At 44.1% G+C, this 25,503-nt stretch overlaps 1 protein-coding gene across 1 annotated transcript; it reads right to left on the bottom strand.

The window, feature by feature from the left end:
• Window positions 1-6,804: 6,804 nt before the first annotated feature.
• Window positions 6,805-16,542, bottom strand: Fgf16 (fibroblast growth factor 16). The gene is made up of 3 exons (XM_051142021.1): window positions 16,195-16,542; window positions 8,411-8,514; window positions 6,805-7,050 (listed from the first exon to the last, which is right to left on the bottom strand). Exons 1-3 carry the CDS (start codon window positions 16,466-16,468, stop codon window positions 6,805-6,807), a joined length of 624 nt encoding a protein of 207 aa, XP_050997978.1. The 5' UTR covers window positions 16,469-16,542.
• Between the last annotated feature and the right edge of the window lie 8,961 nt (window positions 16,543-25,503).

Below are 25,503 nucleotides of genomic sequence, written 5' to 3'. Positions count from 1 at the left end.
CATAATGAGACCTTGTCTCAAAAATTAAGAGTGTATATAAACAAACTTGACAACAAAAGACAAACCATTTAAAAATGCACCAAGAGCTGAATGGGGGTGGCACACACTTGCCACCTGAGCACTTCAGAGACATAGGTAGGAAGGTCACAAATTTGAGTCGTGCATGGGCTACATAGTGAAACCTTGTCTTTGAAAGCCATATAAAAATCAGTAAAAATTTCTATATGCTAATAACAATCTATAAAAAAGACTATAGAAGACAATTCTACAAATAACAGCAATGAAATGTAGGTAGGTGTGATCACATGTAAATCATTGATGACAAAAGATAAATGAGGAAAATACAAACAAGTGTATATATATCCTATGCCCATGGATTGAAAGAACTAATACTGCCAGACTGCCAAATTACTCCAAGTGGTCTATATATGCAATACAACCTCTATCAAAATTCCAATTCTACTTCTTTTGTTTTTGAGATAGCATCTCACTGGCCTGGAACTATGTAGAGCAGGCTAGAATCAAACTCATGGAGATTGGCCTGCTTTTTCTTCCCAAGTTCTGGGACAAAATGCCTTTTTTTTTTTCAAAGAAAGAGTAAAAACAATCTTTAAATGTGTATGGAACCACAAAAAAATTCAAATAGCAGATAGATATAGGTTGATGGTAGGTAGATGGATAGATAGATAGATAGATGATAGATAGATGGATTAGGGATGGAATCCAGTGCCTTGCTCATGCTAGGCAAGTGCTCTACCACTGACCTACATCTCCAGACCCTGAAGTCAAGGCAATTTTGACACAAAGAACAAAGTTGGAGACATGACACTCTTTGATTTGAAGACAAATTTAATTGAAACAGCATTGTACTAGCATAAAAACAAACATATTGACCATCCTGGAGCAGAATTTGAAAAGCCAGGAATAAATTCATGGATTGATGGTCAATTTGTTTTCAGAAAAGTTGCCAAGAATACAAATTGGAGAAAGGATGGTCCCTTCAATAAATGTGTTGGGGAAACTGGATATCCATATGCAAAAGAATGAAATTTGATCTTTATTTCACACCATCTGCAAAATCAACTCAAAGTGGATTAAGAAACTAAATGTATGACTTGAAACTGTAAAATTACTAGATGAAAACATAGGAAAAATGTTTCACATTGAACTAGATGAGGGTTCTTTGGATATGATCCAGAAAGCACAGGATCCAAAGGGAAAGGAGAGAGAGAGAGAGAGAGAGAGAGAGAGAGAGAGAGAGAGAGAGAGAGAGAGAGAGAGAGAAACACCATAATCCCAGCAATTGGATCAGGAGTGTCATAGTGAGGAGCTTTGTCTCTTCCAAACTAAAACTCAGTTGGAGTTTAAGATCACACTCAACTATATAGCTAGTTCAAGCTTGGGCTGCTTGAGACTTTGTCTATAAAAAGAAAGGAAGGAAGGAAGAAGGAAAGAAAGGAAGGAAGAGCAGTGAAGGAAGGGAAGAGGTAAACAAGGGAAAGGACAGGAGAAATGAAGAAAGAAGGAATAGTTCCATATGGAGGAAGAGAAAACATTTGCAAACAATTTTTCTGCTAAAAGGTTAATATCCAAAACATGTAAGGAACTCAAACAGCTCAATAGGAGGAAAATAAACAATTCAATTTAAAAATGAGCAAAGGAAGCTGGGGAGCACAAGGCTTTGGGTTCTGTTTCTGGCATTGCCAAACAGAATAAAGCAAACAAAGGGGGATAACCAGATGGACAGGTGCTTCTCAGAAGACCATGTGCCAATGGCCAAAAGGTATAGGAAAATGCTGAGCTGAGCATCATTAACTGTCAGGGAATACAAATACAAACCTGAAAACCACAATGTGTCTGGCCACAATACAATGGCTATGAAAAAGAGCAAGTCTTCCTTAGACCCTGGACTTTATACCAACACAAGTGAAGTGGGCTGGGTGGGATGACTTATACATCTGTGCAAACATGAAAACTAAGTTTGGATGTCTAGTACTCACATTAAAATAATGAGCAGTGCCCCTGCCCCCAGGAATCCCAAGACTGGGCAGACAGAAACAGGAGGATTCTCTGGGGCTCATTGGCCAGCCAGACTAGCACAATCGGTGAATAGAGGTTTGGTAAGAGACAGTATCGCAAAAACAAAACAAACAAAAAACAAAATAAAACAAGACAGGATGGAAAGCATCTGAGGCAGACACCCAAAGTCAACCCCTGGCTTCCAGATATATGTTCATAGATGGGCACATACCCAGAAGAATATAAACACACACCAGACTAGGTTCTAGTGAGGCTGCGAAGGAAAGCAAATCATTGCACATGGCACATTTTTGGTGAGAATGGACATTAGTATAGCCATTTGAGAAAGCAGTATGGTGAACGCTTAAAACAGAGCTAGAGGTGGTATCACACACCTTTTAATCCTAGCACTTGGGAAGCAGAGGCAGGTAGATCTTTGGGAGGTTGAGGCCAGCCTGGTCTACAGAGTGAGTTTCAGGCTAGGCAGAACTACACAGTGAGATCCTGTCTCAAAACAACAACAGCAACAATTACAATTATTGGCTATGTGTGGTTTGCCACATCTATAATCCCAGCATATAGGAAATTGAGGCAGGAAGAATGTGAGTTTGAGACCAGACTGAGTTATCTGTCAAGAAAGACTCCTTCTCAGACAGACAGACACACACACACATACACATACACAAGAACCCTCTCCTATAACCCAGGACTATAGCTATAACTATAGTAATAACTGATAGTTATTCCTATAACATCAGGAATCCATTTAGCCTCCATCTCCCTACACACTTATACTACCTTGTCTGGTTTTATGTGAAGGAACATGCCCTGTTAGGCAAGTAGTCTACTACCTGACCCACATTCCTAACCCCAAGAATATTAGTTTGTAGAAAAAAACTATCCTTTTGTTGAGGGGTGTTTGTTTGTTTGAACAGGATCTTACTATGTAGCTTGACTGGCCTAGAACTAGCTATGTAGACCAGACTGGCCTCAAATTCTTATAGATATCTGCCTGCTTCTGCCTCCATTATAGGCATGTGCCACCACACCCAATCTTAAAAAAAGAAATCTTCATGTTTGTGACAACATGATGAACTTGTGCTAAGTGCAATAAGGCAGACGAAAAGAGACAAATACCACTTGGTTTTGCTTCTATGTACCATCTCAAAAAACCAAAAAAAGTTGCAAGGTGCAGAGAGTTAGAGTGACAGTTACCAGGAGTGGTAGTGGGGGGTGGGGAATTGGTGCAAGGATACAAACATTTAAGCAGACTTTTTGAAATCTATTGTACAGTAGGGTGATAATAATGAACAATAAATATATTTCAGAACAACACTTAGAGCTGGAGAGATGACTCAGCAGTTAAGAGTATTCATTGCTCTTGCTGAGGACCTGGATTTGCTTTCCAGCACTAACATTGTGGCTCAGGACCATCAGATGCCCCACTTTGATCTCCTCAGGCACCAGCCACACATTTGGAATCTTTCTCTGTTTCACTGCTATGACATTTTTTGCATATCCTCTGTACAATATGGTGCCTATGGTCTTTCCAAGCCAGAGCTAATGGATCCATTTAAGTAACAATAGGCCTGCTTGCAGAGAAATGCTAGTTTCTTCTTGGTTACAACAGATTCCATGACGTTCATAAGACCTCATAAGCTGTGGCTGAATATAAAAAGTTCTAGATAAATAGTTCTGATGGAGATAGCTTAGGCAAAGTTTTGGTTTTAAAACCACGGTGTAGTAGGGCCAGTGAGATGGCCCTGTGGTAAAGGTACTTGCTTTCTAGCCTGACAGTTTTGGTTACATTTCCAGGTCCTACATGGAAGACTCTGGCAAATTGTTCTTTGACTTTTACACATGGTACATGCATACCTGCAGATACACACATATACATGTACACAGTAAGTTAAAAGTGGGTAAAAAAAGTGAATTAAAAAAATAAAATCAAGGTGCAGCTAGTCGTGATGGTGCATGCCTGTAATTTCAGCACTTATGAAGTAGAGAAGAGAGATTCAAATGTTCAAAGTCATCCTCAGCTAGAAATCAAAGTCAAGGCAAGCCTGGGCTATATAAAGCTCTGTTTAAAAAACAACAAACAAACAAACCAAATGAAACAAAAAACAATTACAAAACTCACAGTTATTAAGGTATAAAACTGGGTGTGCTATTAGACATCTGCAGTCTTAGCACTTAGAAGGTTGAAACAGGAAGATCACCTGATCAAAGGAGTCAGAGGATAATATACCAAAACCCTGTCTCAAAACAAACAAACAAACAAACAACAAGATAAACAAGAAAACTGTCAGGCTCTGATGCTCATTACTGACATGGTAATCCAGGTGGGGTGCTACATACTCATAAAGTCAGCACTGATGCAGATGAATTGGGAGTTTGAGGCTAGCCTGGGATATAGAGACATCCTGTTTCAAAAGTACGTAACATTTTTTTTTTTGTTTGTTTTTGTTTTTCGAAACAGGGTCTCTCTGTGTAGCCTTGGCTATCCTGGACTCACTTTGTAGACCAGGCTGGCCTTGAACTCACAGTGATCCGCCTGCCTCTGCCTCCCGAGTGCTGGGATTAAAGGCATGCGCCACCACGCCCGGCTGTACATAACATTTTTTAAATGTAGCTGGTTTTGAATCTTGGAGAATTTTATACACGGTGTCTCTTTTCCATAGCTCAATATAAACAACAGCTTTTTGTTGGCCTTAATCCTGTTGGTTCTTTAAAACAGACATTATGTCTGTTAGAAAATACCCTATTACACCTAGTCCACTGAAAAGTTCACTTTGGGTATTCCACTGATCAGCTTGCTAGTCAGTGATCACGCATCATGCAATAAACTTTTTTTTTTTTGCAGCACTAGGAACTGAACCATGCGTGGGAGGTAAGTGTTCTACTGCACAATATTCCTTTTTTTTTTTCTTTTGGTGCTGGGAATGGTGTTGGAGATCTAGGCCCTGGCCCAGTATCTATACCACTTTGCAAATGAGCTGGTATCTAATCAGTTTGACTCACAGGTACAATTAGAAGAATAGTGGATGCTTACATGATGGCCAGGATGAGGAAGAACTATCCTAGATTCCAAACCTTTGCCCAGCAGGCCTTCATACTGTTTGTGTGCTCAACAAGACTTGCTATCACTTTGATTCCAATCTCTTGTACCCCTACCTTTGGAAATACCAGTCAAGAGTGCAGGGATTTGAAGCCAAGATACCTTAGAGCTGATCTGGGAGAGAAAGAGAGCTTTGAGGTACGCCACAACTCCTCCTTCATTGTTGGGATTAGCACTAACCCACCAATCCACTTAGGAACCATTTGGTTGCAAAAAAACCATTAACAAAAATCTCTGTAGGGTGTTAGTTTTCAAACTGTATCATGATGTGCTTAGGAATTTCCTGGAAAGCTTGATACCATCCAAGGTGCCAGGCCCTGTCCCAAATGTCTGCTGATTTTTATCCTTGAGCAGTTTCCAGGTGATGCTACTGGCCAAGAAGAGACCTTGTGCTCTGAGCTCTAAGGGAATGTGCTGACAGTTTCCCAGAATCTTCTAGGAGAAGCCCTAGCAAGAGATGCTGGGGGTGATCACAGCCAGTAGGATAATGTCTTCTAGCAGAGACTTTGGTTGACTAGATTAAAAACTCCTCTCCTTGCTGACTACAATTTTAAATTGCTTTACCCTCGTTATCTGAAGTAAAAGTCCACTAATTAGGTCTCTGCCCTTACAACTCTGGTCCCTCATCAAGTCCCAAGGAAGGTTCCTTTATGCCCAAGCCTTAACATTTACAAATGGGAGCTTCAGTAAGAGCTATTGGTTGAGGCTTCCCTAGAGCAATGATATGTCATGAGGACCAGGAAAGAGCATTAGGCCTTGAAGGAGGCCCCTAGATAATGCTGGATGATGGAATCACCCAGCTCAAGCTGCATGAGCCTGCCGTTAGGAATTCTAATGACATGGAGAGAAAGAAGCTGGCCAGACTCTTCATTCTACTGAACATACAAATCAATAGAATTAGACACTGGTTTATAATATAAAGACAATTTTATTGCCAATAAAAGCCTTTAATAACTCATTTTTTTCCTGTTTCAGTAGGACCTTATTCTTTCTGATGAAAATCCAGTCATAGCATCTCTCATTAAAAATAAAATTATTTCGAAATAAATAAATATATAAAATAAATAGCATATACATTTCATAAATAGTTTGTCCTTATGCACAGTATCCATGCTTACATCTTAATATCATTTCCTTGCAACCTACCCCATATCTCCCACTTCTGGTGGCCGGAAAACTGCATGTCAGGACGAATGAGAGCTCTGCAGAGCCAGGGCGGGGATGGCCTGCAGCAGGCCTGGAGCCCCTAAGATTTTCCAGACGAGGCTTTCCCAAAGCTTCTTAGGTAGCATTTGTGGCAGATTTCTTGGTCTTTCACTTGCACCTCATCTCAAGGTATCTGGGTAGATTGTGAGGCAGGACAGCCTTGGCCCTTAGTCGGGGCCACCCATTCTTGTCATGCCAGCTCACGGGAAAGAACATGAGTAAAGCAAAAAAGTATATACAAGATTCCCTCTGAACCACCCCTCCCCCCCTGTCCCTCCCCAAAATAACCCAACCTTGATATACACTTTGAACAAGGGGACAGCTGGGTCAAGTTGAACAGTAAGTGCTTCTCTGTTATCTAATTGATAGGAAAGAAGGATTGAAAAGCTACGAGTATAATGTTTGCAGAGCCAACCATGGCCACAGAGTACATGGGTGACAGAGGTGGCGGCAGAGGTCCATTACCTATAGCGGAAGAGGTCTCTGGACATGGAGGGCAACTTAGAAGGATCTACTGGCCTGGGTAAAAAGTGAGTAAATTTCTGGTGTCGTTTAGTCCTGTATCCCTCCCGGGGTGAGCCGTCTTTATTCAGGGCCACATAATACTGTCTCTCCGAGTCCGAGTGTTTGTACAAGGTGGAGGCATAGGTGTTGTACCAGTTTTCTTCAAACTGTTCCCGGAAAACACATTCACGTGTGAGTTTCTTCTGTGAGGGTGAGAAAATAAAGCAGAGTCCATTATATGACTATTCCTCCCATCTCGGCTTCTTGATGGAGAAATCCCGAAATAGCAATAGCACACTGAGATTAGAAAATTTCAGTCCTGTCTCCCTGTGTGACCAAGGCGTCTTTCTTCTGAGCAGCACAAGCTCCTCCCAATTGTATCTTTTTCATCCCCTTTCATGAGCCACACAAAAATGTTTTGGGTATGATTTTCCCTGAAGGGAAGAGATTTGGAGGGGCTTAACTTGGCTGGCTCTTTAAACCCCAGAATTTCCATTACTGTGGCCTTCCAATACCCCATCTGGCACCCACCAAGCTCACTTCCTACTTAGGGCTAATAATGTTTGAATGCATCGAGATTACAGTCACCCACATCAACTGGCAAGCAAAGGCCATGGGTCTATATAAAGCTGCATGGGAGGTGAACTGTGATCTCTCCTAATGAGCAGCCTGTCAGCTGGCAAGCTCAGAAAAGATCTCCTCGAAAAGCTCCTCCAATCTGGCTACTTCAAGCTGGCAGCTTCTGGGTCTCTTGCTCCTGGACCTTCTCATATGTGATCCCGCCGCCATACTGCTTGCTGTGGGTACCCGATACTGAGTGCTGGGGACAGGCCTATCTCCAAGGTGTCAGGGAAAAATGTGTTCTGATTTCATGGGGGGTGTAGCCAGCCAGAAAGTATGCTATGTGACTCAAAAGTCCAAGCCAGAATACTGGGATCCCCTGAAAGGTTTAAGGCCAGCCAAGTCACCTACCATGCCCAGGGCTGGGCTAGCTTCCAGAACACAGAAAATGTATTGCAGCCAGCCCATTCCTAGCTAGGGGTTGGGGCTGTCACCAGTTCCTGGAACCCTCATTCTCCCTTTGTTGGTGCTATTTGCCCTTTGGGGCTCCATTGACGCAATCAGGGAAGTTGGAGGCTGCGTTATTAACTTTAGAACCCTTACTGGAAGGCTGGCTCTTTCACTGTCTATTATTTTGTGTCTGTTCATCAGCTACTGCTCTGGGTACCTACTGAAACTAAGATGTACTATCTAGACGTGTTAATACCCCAAACCCTGAGCATCTACTGACAAGCCAGCATGGCTTCTTGTTATCATGGCACTAGCGGGCCCTCTAATGGAAAATAGGAAAGCAGACACATCACTGAAAACCTTGTTTGGAGGGAGGGCTGACCAGGTGAAGAGGTATTGTGGAGTGAGGCCCTGAACAGCCAGGAACAAGAAGATGCCAATCCTTTACAGTCAGAAAAGGACTTTCAAGGATAAACGATTTTATCCTTTGCTTTAGGCTGTCTAAACACTGGTGGGAATAGCGTTTGATAACACAGAAAAGCTGCAACTTACTGATCCATATAGCTCTCCTCGCTCATTCATTCCTAGGTACAGGCCAGAGTCCACTCCCCGGATGCTGATCAGCCCCACAGCCAAGCTGATAAATTCCAGAATTCCTGGCACAAGAAGTAGAATACCATTCTGTTACTGACATGGAGCTGAGAGAAAGCTGTTCAGGTGATTGACGTGCTACCACTCACTTACCCCCAACGGAAAGGCATCCATGGGGAATCATCTGATGAACCCATCTTTTGCAGCAAAAAAAAAAAAAAAACAAAAACCAAAAAAAAAACAAAAAAAAAAAAAAACAAAAAAAAAACAAAACCCAAAACAAACAAAACAAAACAAAAAAAAACTCAGTGAAGGTGTTCTATCTCTCCAAGCCTCTCTTTTTCCATGTGTAGAGTGGGAAAGCAATCCCTTCCTCCACTTAATACTCTTAGATGTGTAATTTTCTTCTTTATTTTGTGGTGCTGTGGTTGAAACGTGGGGCCCTGAGCATGCTGGGAAAGAGCTCTATGACTAGGCTGTACCCCCAAGCCTCTTAAGCATGCTAGAGTCAAGAAACCATTGGAAGGCATTCTAATAAATGTTCCTCCATAATCACGGCATTAGTGTAGTGGAAGACCACACATTACAAGAAATGGCCAAGCAGTGTTCTCGATGCCAGGTTACCCTGCTCTTCCCTGGCACCCACCTGCATTGCTTTTCTGTCCTCTAGGCTGAGTATATTTTTCACCCTCTCAGCTCTCATGTCCTTAAAAAACAACATGAAGCTGTCAACTGCCTGGAACTGCCGCTAACGAATGCCACACAGGCCATGCGCTAGGTTTGTTCGTCCTGTCTATGGCAGGAGGGAGAAGTTGGCCTGAAAAGCATTCTCAGCCTCTTCAGCCCCAGCTGACAAGCCTGTCACTCTCCTCCTTTCTCTTGAGAACTGGAAGCTGAGCCACAACTGAGTTGGCAGGTAGCGTTGGACCCCATACTGATGTGACATGTTGCAACTTCAAGGGGAAAGGGAAGAAATTAGAAATGTCCCTTTAACTGACAAGGCTAGAGGTGAGGACTTGAAAATGTCTTTACTTACCCCATGAGAAAAATCAAAACAAAACAACCAATCAATTATGAAGTGGGTAAAGGGACACAAACTAAATCATGGGGTGCTGAAGACTTCATAATTTAGTTCTATTAGCTAGATGTTAACAGTCAGCTCCGTTCTTTGTTGGTATCCCTCCCTCTAGCCACATTTTCAGCAGAGACCAAAAACCCAACACAACTGAAACACACGCTGAGCTCACACACCTAAGCTATCTGTCATGCCAAAAGTACAATTAGTAAGAGTAATATTTTGAATATTCTTCAGAGGAGTGGTAGAGCTGAGCCCACAAAATAAGACATTTGAGGCTGTTGGGATGGCTCAGAGGGTAGTAAAGGTGCTTGCTACCATGCCTGCTGATTTGAGTTTGATTCTTGGGACGTACAGGGTAGAAGGAGAGAACTGACTCCTTAAGTTGTCCTCTGACCTTCATATGTGTGCCATGGCACATGCATCACGTCAAATCTCTCTCTCAGGCTCACTCTCTATCTCAGACTCACACAAAAAGAAAAATACATAAATGTAATAAAGATTTTGGGGTGTGAGTTTTTTTGTTTGTTTGTTTTGTTTTGTGTTTGGAGACAGGGTTTCTCTGTGTAGCCTTGGCTGGCCTCGAACTCACAGCAATCCACCTGCCTTGGCCTCCCTGAGTGCTGGGATTACAGGTGTGTGCCACTGCGCCCAACTGAAGATCTCTCAAAAATAAAAGAGAAAGTGTCTGGCAATGTGGCCCAGGCTAACCTTCTGCTTCTGTTCTCTCATGTGTTAAAGTCAAAACTTAGAAGCACTGTGTTCTGCAATCCCGTTGAAAACTCCAATGGGAAGTTTCCTGTGAGGCTCTAACAGTTAGGCTGCCAATGGGTAGGTACTCATTCAATCATGGTAGCTTTCAGGGTACCTATTTGCATGGCTCACTCAGCTCTATCTGAAGGAACTACAGTTCTGCCACTAGTCTTTGGGAAATTTGAGGGTGGGTTATTCGGTCATCACTTTCCAATACTCTGAGTCTTATCTTTATTCTGATTTTTTTAAAAAAAGTGATTGTTGTTGTTGTTGCTGTGTGTGTTTGTGTGTGTGTGTGTGTGTGTGTGTGTGTGTGTGTGTGTGTGTGTGTGTGTGTGTAGTATGCATGGCACTTGTGTAGTAATCAGAGGACAATTTTGGCGCACCACTTCTCTCTGTTTATCATGGCTTTCCAGGACTGACCTCTAGCTCTCAAGCATGTGCGGCAAGTGCTTTGACTTCTGGGCTCTCATCTCTTCAGGCTTTTACTTAGTAGCTCTTATAGCACAGTGTGGATGGCTTTGGGAAGAGAATGCCATATGATAGGAAGGAAGGAAGACAGGAAGAAAGAAAGGACGGCAGGGAAGAAGGAAAGAAGGGGTGGCATCACAGTGGTGATGGGGGGCTGCTAATCAAGCACTGACTTAATGAACACAAATCATAGATTGTCTGGAGGAGGCTCTGCTCTTCTTAGCTCCAGCTGAGAGGGATGAGAATCAAGATCCAAAGAGCTTTCAAAGGCTTGGAAAATGGGCTGCTTCCAACAGAATAAGCATAATTACAGCCAATAGCAAGTCCCCAAAATCAGCTTCTCAAGACAATCATGCTTGGGGTTTTGTTGAGGAGCAGTGAGCCTCACATGCACACAGTTAACCTTGCTCCGTAGTTCTGGCTTCTTACCGTAGTTGTTCTGTTCAAGGGCTTTTCCATCATCTATCTCCCTTTTTATTTCTCTGTATCTTACTCCCATACACCTGCCATTTCAGACCTGAACTCAGGGCCTTGTACATGCCAGGTAAGTAGTCTACCACTATGCTCTACCCTAACCCCTGTGTGTTTTATGGAGAGTGTGTGCACTTTTGTATGTCTGTGCACTTTTAAAAAGTTTTAGTTTTGGTGCTAGAGATTGAGCCCAGTACCCAGAGTATGTTACATGTATTTTAATTATATGTAAGGCTGCCTGTTTCTACAATGGGGGGATGCAGCCTGGGTAAACTTAAATAGCTATGGTTTCCAGGATTTCATTGAACAATTAGCTCATTATGATGGTGAGTAGCAGGATCATTAAAAAGCTAACATAGGGTTGACATGTGGCTCTGCAGGTAAAGGCACCTGCTTAGAAGCCTTCCCACTTGAATTCAATTCTAGGGACCCACATGGTAGAAGGCAAGAACCTTCGTAAGCTATCCTTTTGACCTCCACATGTGCTGTTGTGGGTGGCAGACATGCCTTTGTCCAACACCCTCTCACTCATTCATATTCTCTCTCTCTCTCAGACACACACACACACACACACACACACACACACACACACACACAAGAAATAAAAATGTAATCATTTTTAAAGCTTAAGGTAGGACTAGCAAGGTGACTCAGTGGATAGAGTGGGTGGCTTCCTGGCCTCCAATCTGAGTTTGATTCCCTGGGACGGGACTCACATGATGGAAGAAAAGACGTGCCTCCTGAAAGGTGTCCTCTGATCTCCACACATGACTGGTGCCTCTCCCTTCCTTCCCAGCCTACACATTGCAAATAAAATTTCAAAAAGCTAATGCAAAACATAGCTAATACATGGGAGTCAGAGGCAGGAAGATAGGTAACTCAAGGCCAGCCTGGGGTACATAGGGAGATCCTGTCTGGAAAACACAAAACCACAACAAAATCAAAGAACAACCAACCAGGGAAATGGACACAGGCCTGTAATCCCAGGAATTAGGAGACTGAAAGACAAAGATCCGAAGTTTGAGGCCAGCCTGGGCTACATAGTGAAATACTGCCTTAAATCGTTTAAATTTGTTTTCGTTTTTTTTTTTTTTTTTTTTTTTGAGACAGGGTCTTATATAGTTCAGGCTGGTCTTGAAATTGAGCTCTCTATGTAGCTAAAGGCGACTTTGAACTCCTGATCTTCTTGCTTCTGTCTCCTAGGTATTGGGATTACAAACTGTGCCCCTTGATGCTTTTTAAAAAATTAAAATAAGTTAAACCCTAGTGTGAAAATAGGGGAAAAAAAGTGGTGGTAGGCTGTATTTGGAGAGATCTAGTTTACTAACGTTAGAGAAACAACTACCTTACCACTGTGTTCTGTCCTGACAGGATCACGCTGGGGTTCTGTGTCTGGCTCTACTGTGTCTAGAGAGGGCTGTGGAAAAACAGAAGCATGCTCAAAGTAGAGTGGCCTGGCTGCCAGCGATCCCATGCCATGTCTTGATTCTGCTCTGGGTGTTAAACTCGGAGGGACACCAATCCTTGTTCCTAAAGATCTTCGCTTTGCTAAGGCAGGTTGCCTTTGCGCCTCTAATCACAGCTGTTGCCCTTCTCTCTAAGTATCCCGTGTCTCAGACCACTCTGAGCTCATTAAGTAGCAGAGGGCAGCCTGTGATCTCACTGTGAGAGACCTGGTGTGAGAGCAAAATCATGAAACCCAAGAGGTGTGGCCATTTGAGTCACCACAGTTTTTTTTCTCCCTCCAACTCTCTGTGAACCCCAATGCCAAAGGACAGATCATACAGGATGTCACTTGGGTTGTGTCCAGTAACAGGGGTCTCCAACAGCTGGAATCATCTCTGCCCAGCTGTCTTTGGGCATCACTTGCTTTTGCCAACTTTCCTATTAGTTGGATTCAGACTGTGGGAACCCGGTGGCAATGATGATGGAACAGATATTTCTAAACCTTCTCCTGAATCCCAGCCAGCATGAAAGGGGAGAGAAAACAAGCCATTTTCATAGTTTCCCAGCTACAGCTGGACAGGGGTGTTAACAGAAAAGCACCGAGGCAAAGTGTTAAGTAGACAAAGTTTGTTGTCAGTTCTCTCACCCCTTCAGGGCCCAGGACCTCCATCTCTTCTGCCTCATCTTGACCTGCCCACCTCGTGCTCTGGCATTTTTTTTTTTTTTTTGACAGTTTCCAGACTCTTCTCTTCTTACACCTCTCTCCCCAGGGCCTCAATCAAAACGGATCTGTCCTGGGCCCAACTGTTTCAGAACCTAGCTAGATGACTGGCTAATGTGTCATTTAATCTGGTTCCCTCAGCCATCCTGTCAGACCTTCAGGGCCAAGACAGTGCTGCACTGGCCCTTTGCCAAATAAGAACCAGATCGCTCAAAACCCAAAGCAGCTGCAGCAGCCTGCACCATCCCACCTGGCAGGAGGCCTTTCCTCCAGTCTGGCTTGCAAGCCCTGCTCTGTCGTCCACAGGTGCCCCGCAGGAATGTCAAGCTCTCTGTGAACCTCATGTAAATGCCACCAGCCAGGAGGGGACTGAAACACTCCTGGCTACCGACTGCAGATGGAGAGCCGGGAGCATGCGCGATGCCAACAGGTTATTATTTGGAGTCGGGGCTGCACTTGGGCTCTGCCTGCCTTGTTTAGAACACATGGATTCCAGGGTAATCCTTGGGGGCCCTGCTCTCCAATTACAACAAATAGCTATTTACTTTACATGGCCTTCGGAGACTCCTTCCTTCCCCCCAAGCAGAAATCTATAATATTTTATATCTTAAGTCTGGCCTACTTTACCCTGCTGGAATGCTGACTGCTAAAGCACTTATGGAATGTTAAAGTTTCGATTTATTGAATACTCTGGCTGATTAACTCAAATGTGGAGGGCGGAGAGTGTGAGCGAACTCAGCCACCACCTCGTCCTGTGCCAAAAGCTAAACTGAGTGAGAGTGTGTTTGAAAGTTGGCAGGGGAGGTTATGAAGAGACAGCTTTGACCAGTTATCATTTCCTTTACAGGAAATACAGGGAATTGCCAAGAAGTCAGGGATGGGGGTAAAGGGAAAAGGGAAAGGGGCAGCTTGTTTTTTTTTTTTTTTTTCCCTAAAAGGCCAAACCCAGGTGGAGCAAGCCAGTTAAGCAGCAGCGCGCAAACATCCCTTCCTCAGCCAGCTTTACTTCCTTTGGTTTCTCCTTAAACTTAACACCCCTAGCAGGTCTGGGAGATGAAAAGAAATCAAGATGTGTCTTTAGGGAGGCAATTAAAGACCACTTATCCCAAGAGCCTATTACTGATTTCTGTTGACCTTGTAGATTATTGGGCTCAACTCAGGCACAGAGTCAGACAAACACTCCTTAGCAGCTGGGAGCAGTGCACACAACCTCACCAATTTCAGTGACCCCCCCCCCCCCGCCCCACATTTCACCATCATTTCATGACTTTGCTCTTAGACTTATACATACAAATGCACGCACATAAATGCTTTGTTTATATGTGAGCCAGTTCAGTATCTTTAGGCCATTTCTGGGAGCCTCTGGGTTCAGGGTGGGAGTCTCATTCCGCGTGAAGAGGAACAAAAAGGGACTGCAAAATCACAAGCGATGGAAGGGAAGGAGGCCAAGCTAACACGCCCTCTCCTCCCACCCCACCTCATCACCCTTTTGAGGACCTGCTGCAAGTTTATACAGACACCTGCACCCCTCCATTACCCCTCCCAACCTACTGTACTCCAGCTCTGAGTGCATTTTTCCAGGATGACATAGACCTCATTAGGGTTCCTGCCTGCTCCTAGCAAGGAAGACCAACCCTGGTCCTAGCTGTTTGCTAGGCTTGGCCTTAAGCTGGCCCTCGTCTGCCCTTCCTCCGCCCCCATTTTCTTTCTTTCTTTTTTCTTTTCTACTGAGTACTCCATACGAAGCTCTAGAAAAGCATGTAGAAAGGGAAGATGGGAAGGATGGGGAAACATGCCCCATGTCCTGTTTAAGAGTGGCTTGGGAGTAGAAAGCGCCCTCCCTGCATTACAAGGACCTTGGGAGGAAGCAGAGGGCATTGAGAGATGGAGGAGAAGAAAGGGTAGCTGTCTTAGCACCTTTTTGATGGCTTAATAAAGGATAGGAAATAGAAAAAAAATTTTAAAAAAGGCAAATTACTGAAGAGGGAGCACATTTGCTTAGAAACCTAAAGATTTCCGTTGCCGATCAAGGTTTTTATTAATCGTGTAATTAGTTCTGTATGTGGCGAAGGCAGCTTGGTGCACTGAACAACCAGTATAGTTGTAGGCAGCCAGAGTCAATCCTGCTGGGAGATTAGACATTTCCTGTCCTGGGCCCAAGGGACACCTGTTTCTGGGGCTGGCAGTGGGCTCCAGAGAGTTTCCTCATGTGGAGAAGGAGTTAGTTCTGAGCAAAAGATGCCCAAGACTTGCTCTTAAGCGAAGGGCACCGCGAATTTTTCCTAGATTCTCAGATACTCGGCTTATGCCTTACTGCCTGGATTGGCTCCTGCCGGGGTCAGAGCTACCCAGTGGATGACCAGTGCTATGGCTGCCAATCCCCGCCAGATAAAAGGATTTGGGTGCGAGCTACTGGCCCACCATGCCCGTGGCCCGGGAAGGCTCCTGTAGTCCCCTGCCTCCTAGGCGAGGACTCCTACTCCTCTCCTGGCTCCACCTGCTTCCATCCGAGGCCCGACGTAGGGCTCTCACAAGGAACCCTTAGCTCCAGGAGGAGGGAGGGTGGAGCGGCTGGAAGAGGCCGCACCGTGAGGCGCCTCCGCCCCCTCCGGGGAGCGTCGCGGGGCGCGGGGGGTCCCCGGGGCACCGCAAGGCTTAGGGCCCTGCCACCACGTCCCGCCCCGACGGGCCCGGACCGCACCCGACCCGGGTAGGCTCGGCGGGCCCCTGCGCGGCAGCCCGGTGCCGTCGGCTCCCCAGTCCGCGGTCCACCCACACCTCCCTCTTCCAACCCAGCTGCGTCCTCACCAAAGCGGCTGTGGTCGTGGCGGGTGCCGTGCACCGTGCCGTTGGGGAAGATCTCCAGGTGGAAGCCCGTGCGGCAGTAGAGCTGGCGGCGCCTTAGGATCCCCTTCAGGTGGGCGAAGTCTGTAGGCGAGCCGCGCTGCAGCTTCCCCTCGATCTGGCCCAGGCGCTCGGTCAGGAAACCCGGGGAGTCAGCTAAGGGCAAGTTCCCCAGAGACGAGGAGAAGCCGTGCAGGTCCCAATCCAAGGAGGCAAAGACGCCCCCCACCTCCGCCATGGCTGGGCCGAGCCGGGGCCGCGGGGCGCGAACTGCCTCTCCCCGCGGCGGGCGCAGGCGGGTCGGTGGCGGCGCTCGCTCTCTCGCTGCTGGGCTCCCCGCTCTGCCTAGCTGGAGCACACGTCTGTTAGCGTCCAAAGAACTTCTCAGTGGCGGGGAGCGTGGGGCAGCGCGCTCCTGACCTTGTTCTCAGTTAAAGTGCGGCTTCCCCTCCACATCCATCTCTTCTGGCCTCTCATAGTTGGCTTCGTGGAGCTATCAGATGCAAACAGCACTTTATATACGTACCCACTCCCCTTCCATTGACATATTGGATATTTAAATACAAGCCACACCTCACTGGCATCCCCTCAGAGATTGGTGTGTGGGTTCTTTCCCTTTTTCCCCCTTCTTGTATCCATTTGGCTCTTTTTGGGAGAGGGGGGTGGAGTGGGGAGCGAGCAAGCGAGCAAGCGAGCAAGCGAGCTTCACTCCCTCTTTTATTATGAAAAAAAAAATGGCAGGAAAAAGCTACACATTGCAGTGAGGCATAACTGTTTTTGGCAGGTTTTCTTAAACTGCTGATGAAATAACGGAGCCCAGTACGTGGAGGCCATCGGCGCCCACGGCCACGCAGGCTGGGTCCTCGGGGGTCTGCCTGTCGGTCTGCTGCAAGGACCAACCCCACCTCCCAAGCATCCTCTGGTTGCTCCCCTCTGGAAAGTGCCTGAGACTGGGGCGGGGGTTGGGGGCGGGAGGGCATCCTCGCGCTGCTGAGCCCCTCTTCTCAGGCCGAAAAGAGGCTGCGGAATGGGTGCCTGGCTAGGGGCTAGGTTGCTCCTGTTCCTTTGTTCTGCTGTTCCCCCTAGTCCCACTCCCCACCTGTAGATCCACAGGGGGCTGAGGAAGCTGAAAAAGATCTGGAAGCCCAGTGCAGTTGCAACAGTAAGAACCGAGAGGCCGTGGAGGTCCCAGTAGATGCCAAGGCGAGGTCGGGAGGGGGGGGGAGTTTAAGGGGTCTGGGAGGAGCGGGGAAACTACAGAGGGGAAAGAAGACTTTTAAAAGGGACGCTGTGGCTTAGGCGCAGGTGTGTGTGTGTGTGTGTGTGTGTGTGTGTGTGTGTGTGTGTGTGTGTGTGTAAGAAATAGAAAGCGATCTTTTTGAAAAATGATATCTTTGGCTTTCTGGGCATGCTTTTACAAGGCTCAGGAGAGTAAGCTCGATGAGAAGCCATTGGAAGCCTGGTGGGGGCTTTCCCCCCCACTTTTCTTGTTGGAAACAGGTGTTTCCTTGCTCTGTCCTGTGCCCTGTTCCAAGATACTCTATCAGGAAGAGCGGCAGTCAGGAGTGGGGACTGGCGACTGCCGGGACGAGAGGCTGGGTGGAGTGGACCTGGCGAGCAGGTGCCTGCCTGCCTGCGGTGAGCCCCTGCACCTCTGCCCCGCACCTGAACTCCGTGGTCTCTCTGGGGCTCTGGCGCTCGGCCTCCTCCTTGATTATTAAATGGCATTGTTGCTTGCAGTTTTCACACACAGCAGGCACTGGCCATCTTCCCAGGTTCCGGTTGTGACTGAACCCCCAATCCTACCCTTCCGTGCCTTTGCTGCGCCTCCTGCTGGAGACCCCGCCGAGCTGCAAGTTCAAATTCAGGGTTACCATAAAAAACGAGTAAACAAGATTCCCCACAACTCAGTGCCATTTGAGGCCCCACTCTTAGGCTCCCATGTGCACCCTGTGTTCACTTCCTGGAACTGTAGCAATTCTTAGTTTGGAACAACATTGTGGCTTGGCCCTGCTGTGCCTCTTTAGCTCAGGAGGAAGCTACACGACCAAGCACAATGCACACGTAGGCACTCAAAAATAACGTTATGTTGCACTCAGCAGCAGAGAACATAGATGAAAGTTATCATCCAGTTGTAATGGGTCCACAAATGCTAAAGGTGGATCAAGAGCCTGGATAGATGGCTCAGCGCTGCAAAGGGAGCAGTTCTCTTCTAGAGGACCCAAGTTCTGTTCCTATCACTCACTTTGGCTCACATATGCCTGCAGTTCCAGGACCAGAGGATCTGATACCCTCTTCTGGTGTCCACAGGCACCCATACACCCCCACCCCTGCCCCATCACATACTTTGAAAAATTAAAAAAAAGCATTTAAATGGTGAAGTCCTTATTAGAATATGTATAAATGAAACTACAGATTGTCTTGGATTTACTTTAAAAGTATCCCAAGTAAGAGCCTGTTGTGGTATCACCTACCTGTAATTCCAGCACTTGTAGGACGTAGAGTATGAGGCCAGCCTGAGCTGCATAGCAAAAATGTGTCTCAAATGAAGGAATGAGCAAACAAAAAAGACATCACCCAAAATGCTGGGCACAGTTACTCACATTTGCAATCTCAACACTTTGGAGGTGGAGGCAGGAGGATCAGGAGTTCAAGAGTAGACTGGACTAAATGAGACCCTGTCCCAACAACAACAACAACAACAACAACAACAACAGCAACAACAACAAGGTGATGTGTGGATTCATGGAGTGGAGAGAGAAAGCTGATCTAGGTAAGGGTCCTGGACCCATTCTGAGCTAAGGCGATTTTTGTAATGAATGTGTGCCCTGAGGCAAAGATGGGAAGATTTTTTTTTTTTTTTTTTTTTTTTTTTGCAGAGTCAGAAGAATCGTTTCTAAAAAGGAGAAAATAGTGACAAAGAAAATGGAAAAAAAATTATTTGTTAAAGTCTAATTCTTGACGATTTTAATATGAGTAAAAATACATAGATGAAACTACTTTGAGAAGGATGCACTATAAAGGACGCAAATGTCTGTGATGAAAGAAATCACACATTTCTTCTTTTTTGTTTGTTTTTTTTTCTTTTGTTTTTTGAGACAGGTTTTCTCTGTGTAGCCTTGGCTGTCCTGCACTCACTTTGTAGACCAGGCTGACCTCACAGAGATCCACCTGCCTCTGCCTCCCTGAGTTCTGGGATTACAGGTGTGCGCCACCACGCCCAGTGAGGCAAATTTTCATATTAAAGTTGGACACTGTAAACCAACAGTAGGAAAAGAGTCCCAAGAACAGGCAAAAGAGTCAGAGGCCCTACTACTAAGCTAATAACTATAATACATATGCAGAGGACCTGGTGTAGACCAGTGCAGACCCCATGCTTGCTGCTTCAGTCTCTGTGAGCTCATATGTGCCTTGCTTAGTTGATTCAGAGGGCCTTGTTCTCCTGGTGTGCATCGTCTTTGGCTCTTACACTCTTTCCACTTTCTCTTCAATGGGATTCTGAGCTCTGAGGGGAAGTATTTGATGCAGACCATCTCTCTCTCTCTCTCTCTCTCTCTCTCTCTCTCTCTCTCTCACACACACACACACACACACACACACACACACTTCTGACTATGGGTCTCTGTATGTGTTCCCATCTACTGCCAGAGGAAGCCTCTCTGATGATGACTGCACATGTAGACTATTGTCAGGAATCATTTTATTGTTCGGTTTTACCCTATGTTTCTTGGTTATCTAGTCTTTGGTTCTTGGTTATGACTTCCTTGGGTATGACTTCCTTTTTATCGAGTGGCCCTTTGGTCAAATCTAACATTTGTGGGCTACTCCTACAAGTTTTATGCCACCATTGCCCTAGCATATTTTGTAGGCAGGGGAGACTGTAGGTGAAAGGTTTAAGGTTTTGTGGCAGAGTTGGCATCCGCGTTTCTCTTTTGGTAGGCTACAAAGTGTCTTCCCAAACCAAAGAGACTAGACTGTAGAGGCACTTCTCCATGTTCAATGAGTTGTATAAGTATTGTCCTGTGCAATGGGAGCCCCCTGTCAGTTTGCAGAGAACAACCTTTTGTTTTAGCAACAGCCTGGGTTGTTTGGTGATCTCCATGGGAACCCCTTGGCCAACAACTCAATTGATGGCAATCTAGTCCCACCACTGGAAGATTTTCCTGGAGACTAGAGATGGCTAGTGGAGACTCTGTAGTCCCCATTACTAGGAGTCCTCATTAAGCTCACCATAGACTCTAGGATGTTTCCACTGCACTAGGTTTCAGTACTACCCTCTATGTGCATCCCCAATTTCAGCCACCTCTTCCCATATTCTATTCACCCCATCTCACTCACCACCTGATCCCCTACTACCATCCTGGACCACATCCAATCTACTTGTAAAATCTATTTTATTTTCCCCTCCTAGGTCTATGCCCAAGAGTCTCCCCTGTAGTTCTCATCTTTACCTTATCTATTTACAGATTGCAGCTTGGTTAGCATTTACTTAGTGGCTAGTATCCCCTCAGAAGTGAATACATGTCTTTCTGAGTCTGGGTTACTTCACTCAGGATGATTTTTTTCTAGTTCTACCTATTTGCCTGCAAATTTCATAACACCATCTTTTTAACAGCTAAATAATACTCCATTGTGTAAATATACCATGATTTCTTTATCCATTCTTCAGCTGAGGGACAACTAGGTTGTTTCCAGTTTCTGGATATTATGAATAAAGCTGCAATGAACATAGTTGAGCAAGTGTCCTTGTGGTAGGATAGAGTGCCCTTTGGGTATATGCCCAAGAGTAGTTGATACCTTGAGGTAGACTGATTCTTAGCTTTGTAAGGAACTGCCTTATTGAATTCCAAAGGGCTGTACAAGTTTGCATTCCCACCAGCAGTGGAGGAGTGCTCCGCTTTCTCCACATCCTAGCCAGCATGAACTGTCACTTGTGTTATTGATCTTAGCCATTCTGACAGATGTAAGATTGGATCTCACAGTTGTTTTGACTTCCATTTCCCTGTTGGCTTAGGATATTGAACATTTCTTTAAAAGCTTCTTGGTCTTTCAAGAATCCTCTGTTGAGAGTTCTGTTTAGATCTGTTCCCCATTTAAAATTATTTATTCATTTTTATTTTACATGTATTGGTGTTATTCGTGCATGTGTGCATGTGTAGGGGTGTCAGATTCCCTGGACCCAGATTTATAGACAGTTGTGAGATGCCATGTAGATGCTGGAAATTGAACCTGGGTTCTTTGGAATAGTAGCCAGTGCTTTTAACCACTGAGGCATTCCTCATTTTAAAATTATTTGGATTTTTGATATCTAGTTTTTGAGTTCTTTATATATTTCAGATATTAGTCCTTTATTGAATGTGAAGTTGGTAAAAAAAAAATCTTTTCCCGTTGTGTAGGATTCTGATTTGTCCAAATGATGATGTTCTTGGCCTTACAGAAAAATTTCAGTTTCATGAGGTCCCGTTTATTAATTGCTGATCTTAATGCTTGCACTATCAGTGTTCTATCCAGGAAGCTGTCTCCTGTGCCAATGCATTCAAAGGTATTCCCTACTTTCTTTTCTATTAGGTTCAGTATATCTGGTTTTAGGTTGAGTCTTTGATCCACTTGGACTTGAGTTTTGTGCAGGGTGATAGATATAGATCTATTTGCATTCTTCTACATACAACCATCTAGTATGACCAACACCATTTGTTGAAGATGCTGTCTTTCTTCCAATGTGTATTTCTGCCTTCTTTATCAGAAATCAGATATCCATGTGAGTGTGGATTTATGTCTGGGTCTTCCTGTTAATTCCATTGATCAGCATGTCTGTTTCTATGCCAGTACTATTCAGTTTTTATTACAGTTGCTCTACAGTACAACTTGAGATCAGGGATGGAGATTCCTCTGGAAAATCTTTTATTGTACAGGATTGTTTTAGCTATCTTGTTTTTTTTGTTTGTTTGTTTGTTTTGTTTTTCTCCTATGAGGTTGAGAATTGTCCTTTCAGAATCTGTAAAGAATTGTGCTGACATTTTGATGGGGATTGCATTGAATCTGTAGATGGCTTTTGGTAGGATGGTCATTTTTACTATGTTATTACTATTGATCCATGAGCATGGGAGATCCTTCCATCTTCTGAAATCTTCAATTTTTTTCTTCAGGGACTTAAAATTTTTGCCATATATGTCTTTTTAAAGGTCTTATTTATTATGTCTACAGTGTTTGAAGGACAGAAGAGGGCATAGATCACATTATAGATGGTTGCGAGCCACCATGTGGTTGCTGGGAATTGAACTCAGGACCTTTGGAAGAAGAGCAGAACAGTCAGTGCTCTTAACCTCTGAGCCATCTCTCCAGCCCCCCATCAAAAATATCTTTCACTTGCTTGGTTAGAGTTACACCAAGATATTTTCTATTATGTGTGGTTATTGTGAAGGGTGTTGCTTCCCTAAGTTCTTTCTCAGCCTGTTTGTCTTTTGTATAAAGGAGGGCTACTGATTATTTTTTGAGGTGATTTTGTATCAAGCCACTGGGTGCTGAAGGTGTTTATCAGCTGTAGGAGTTTCTCTGGTACAATTTTGGGTTCCTTAATGTATACTACCATTTCATCTGCAAATAAAGATAATTTGACTTCTTCCTTCCTAATTTGTATAACCTTGATCTCCTTCAGTTGTCTTATTGCTCTAGCTAGAGCTTCAAGTACTGTATTGAAGAGGGATGAAGGGAGTGGACAGCCTTGTCTTGTTCCTGATTTAAGTGGAATTGCTTTGAGTTTCTTCCCATTTAATTTGATGTTGGCTCTAGGCTTGCCTTTATTATGCCTTTATTATGTTTCAGAAAGTCTATTGCATCCATAATTGCGACAGGACTTTTATCATAAAGGGGTGTTGGATTTTGTCAAAGGCATTTTTGCATGCCATGAAAAGATCAGTTGTTTTTTCTATTAGTTTATTTATATGGTGGATTATATTTACTGATTTTTTTGTATGTTGAATCATCCTTCCATGTATGGAATGAAGCCTATTTAACAATGATGGGTGATCTTTTTGATGTGTTCTTGGATTCAGTTCACAAGTAATTTAATGAGTATTTTTGTATTTATGTTCATAAAGAAAATTGGTCAGTTTTGGAGAATATTCTATGAGGTACTAAGAAGGTATATTCTTTTGTGTTTGGGTAAAATGTTCTGTAAATATCTGTTAGGTCCATTTGGTTTATGATGTCAACTAACACCAGTATTTCTCCCTTTAGTTTTTGGCTGGATAATTTGTCCACTGGTGAGAGTGTGTGGGTCAATGTGTAATTTTAGCTGTAGTGGTGTTTGTTTTACAAAAGGGGGTGCCCTTGTGTTTGAGGCATAGATGTTAAGAACTGAAATCATCTTGGTGCATTTTTCCTTTGATGAGTATGTAGTATCCTTCCTTATCTCTTTTTGTTTGAAGTCTATTTTGTTAGACATTAAAATGGCTATACTAGCTCGCTTCTTAGGTCCATTTGTGTGGAATATCTTTTTCCAACCCTTTACTCTGATGGAATGCCTATCCTTGATTTTGAGGTGTTTTTTTTGGATGTAGCAGAAGGAGGGAGCCTGTTTTTGCACCCATTCTGTTATTCTGTGCCTTTTTATTGGGTAATTGAGGCCATTAATATTGAGAGATATCAATGACAAATAATTATTGATTCTTATTATCTTGTTGTTGTTGGTGGTGGTATGAATGTGTGTGTGTGTGCATATGCCCGCACACATGCAAATACGTGCACAAGCACACATGCTTCCCTTCTTTTGGTGTGAGATTATTTCCTGTGTTTTCATGGTTGTAGTTAACCTCATTGGGTTGGAGTTTTATTTTTAGCACTTTCTGTAGGGCTGGATTCATAGATAGATATTGTTTAAATCTGACTTTATCATTGAATATTTTATTTTCTCCATCTATCGTGATTGAAATTTTGCTCGGTATAGTAGTCTGGGCTGACATCTGTGGTCTCTTAGGGTCTGCAAGACATCTTCCCAGGTCTTTCTAGTTTTTAGAGTCTCTGTTGAGAAGTCAGCTTGTAATTCTAACAGGTCTGCATTTATATGTTACTTGGTTTTTTTCCCTTGCAGTTTTTTTTTGACACAGGGTTTCTCTGTGTAACAATAGCCTTGGCTGTCCTGGACTCACTTTGTAGACCTGGCTGGCCTTGAACTCACAACGATCTGCCTGCCTCTGCCTCCCGAGTGCTGGGATTAAAGGCATGCCCCATCTTGCCCAGCTTTCCCTTGCAATATTCTTTCTTTCTTCTGTATGTGTAACGTTTTGATTATTTGGTGAAGAGACTTTCTTTTCTAGTCCAATCTATTTAGTGTTCTGTAAGTTTCTTTTACCTTTCTTTATAGGTATCTCCTTTTGTAGGTTAGGATATTTTTCTTCTATGATTTTGTTACAAATATTTTCTGGGCCTTTGAGCTGAGATTTTTTTCCTTCTATTCCTTTCATTTTTAGATTTGGTCTTTTTATAGTGTCCCAGATTTCCTGGATGTTTTGTGTCAGGAGTTTTTTAGTTCTGACATTATTTTGACTGATTTATCCATTTCTCTTATCATATCTTCAATGGCTGAGATTCTTTCTTCCATCTTTTGTATTCTGTTGGTGAAGCTTGCTTCTGTGGTTCTGATTCAAATTCCTAATTTTTTCATTTCCAGAATTCCTTCATTTTGGTTTTTCTTTATTTCCAAATTCATGTCTTGAACAGTTTTATTCATTTTCTTACACTGTTTGTGCTTTCCTGGATTTCTTTAAGGAATTTATTCATTTCATTATTACCGACCTCTATGATATTATGAAAGTAGCTTTAAGGCCTTTTTCTTATGCTTCAGCTATGTTGCAGTATTCAGGGCTTGCTGTGGTAGGAGAGCTGGGCTCTGGTGGAGACACATTGCTCTGGCTGTGATTGTGTTCTTACACTGGTGTTTCAGCATCTGGATTTGGGATGATTAAGGATCTAGGTGCTGATTTCTGGGCTTGTCTTTGTTGAGTGGGTAATTTGTTCCTTGGTATCAGCTTCCTCTTTGTATTTTCATAGAATGGCTGTGTGTTGCCTGTTTTATTGGCTTGTTCAGCTGATGTTTTCACAGGGAATGCCTTGCTGGTATTAGATGCTGGGTAACTAGGATGAGTTAAGGAGGGAAATTTGAGGGAGAAAGTCTTTGTGATCCCTTTGCGTTGGAGGTCATAGAGGAAAGGGAGATCATACCAGAATTTTAGCTACAGAGCTAGGGATGAGACTGGGGGAAATTGGATCTCAGGA

The sequence above is a fragment of the Acomys russatus genome, chromosome X (genome assembly GCF_903995435.1).
Source record: "Acomys russatus chromosome X, mAcoRus1.1, whole genome shotgun sequence".
NCBI lineage: Eukaryota > Metazoa > Chordata > Mammalia > Rodentia > Muridae > Acomys > Acomys russatus.
The sequence above is the reverse complement of the archived record's forward strand: the minus strand, read 5'-3'. Positions and strand labels throughout refer to the sequence as shown.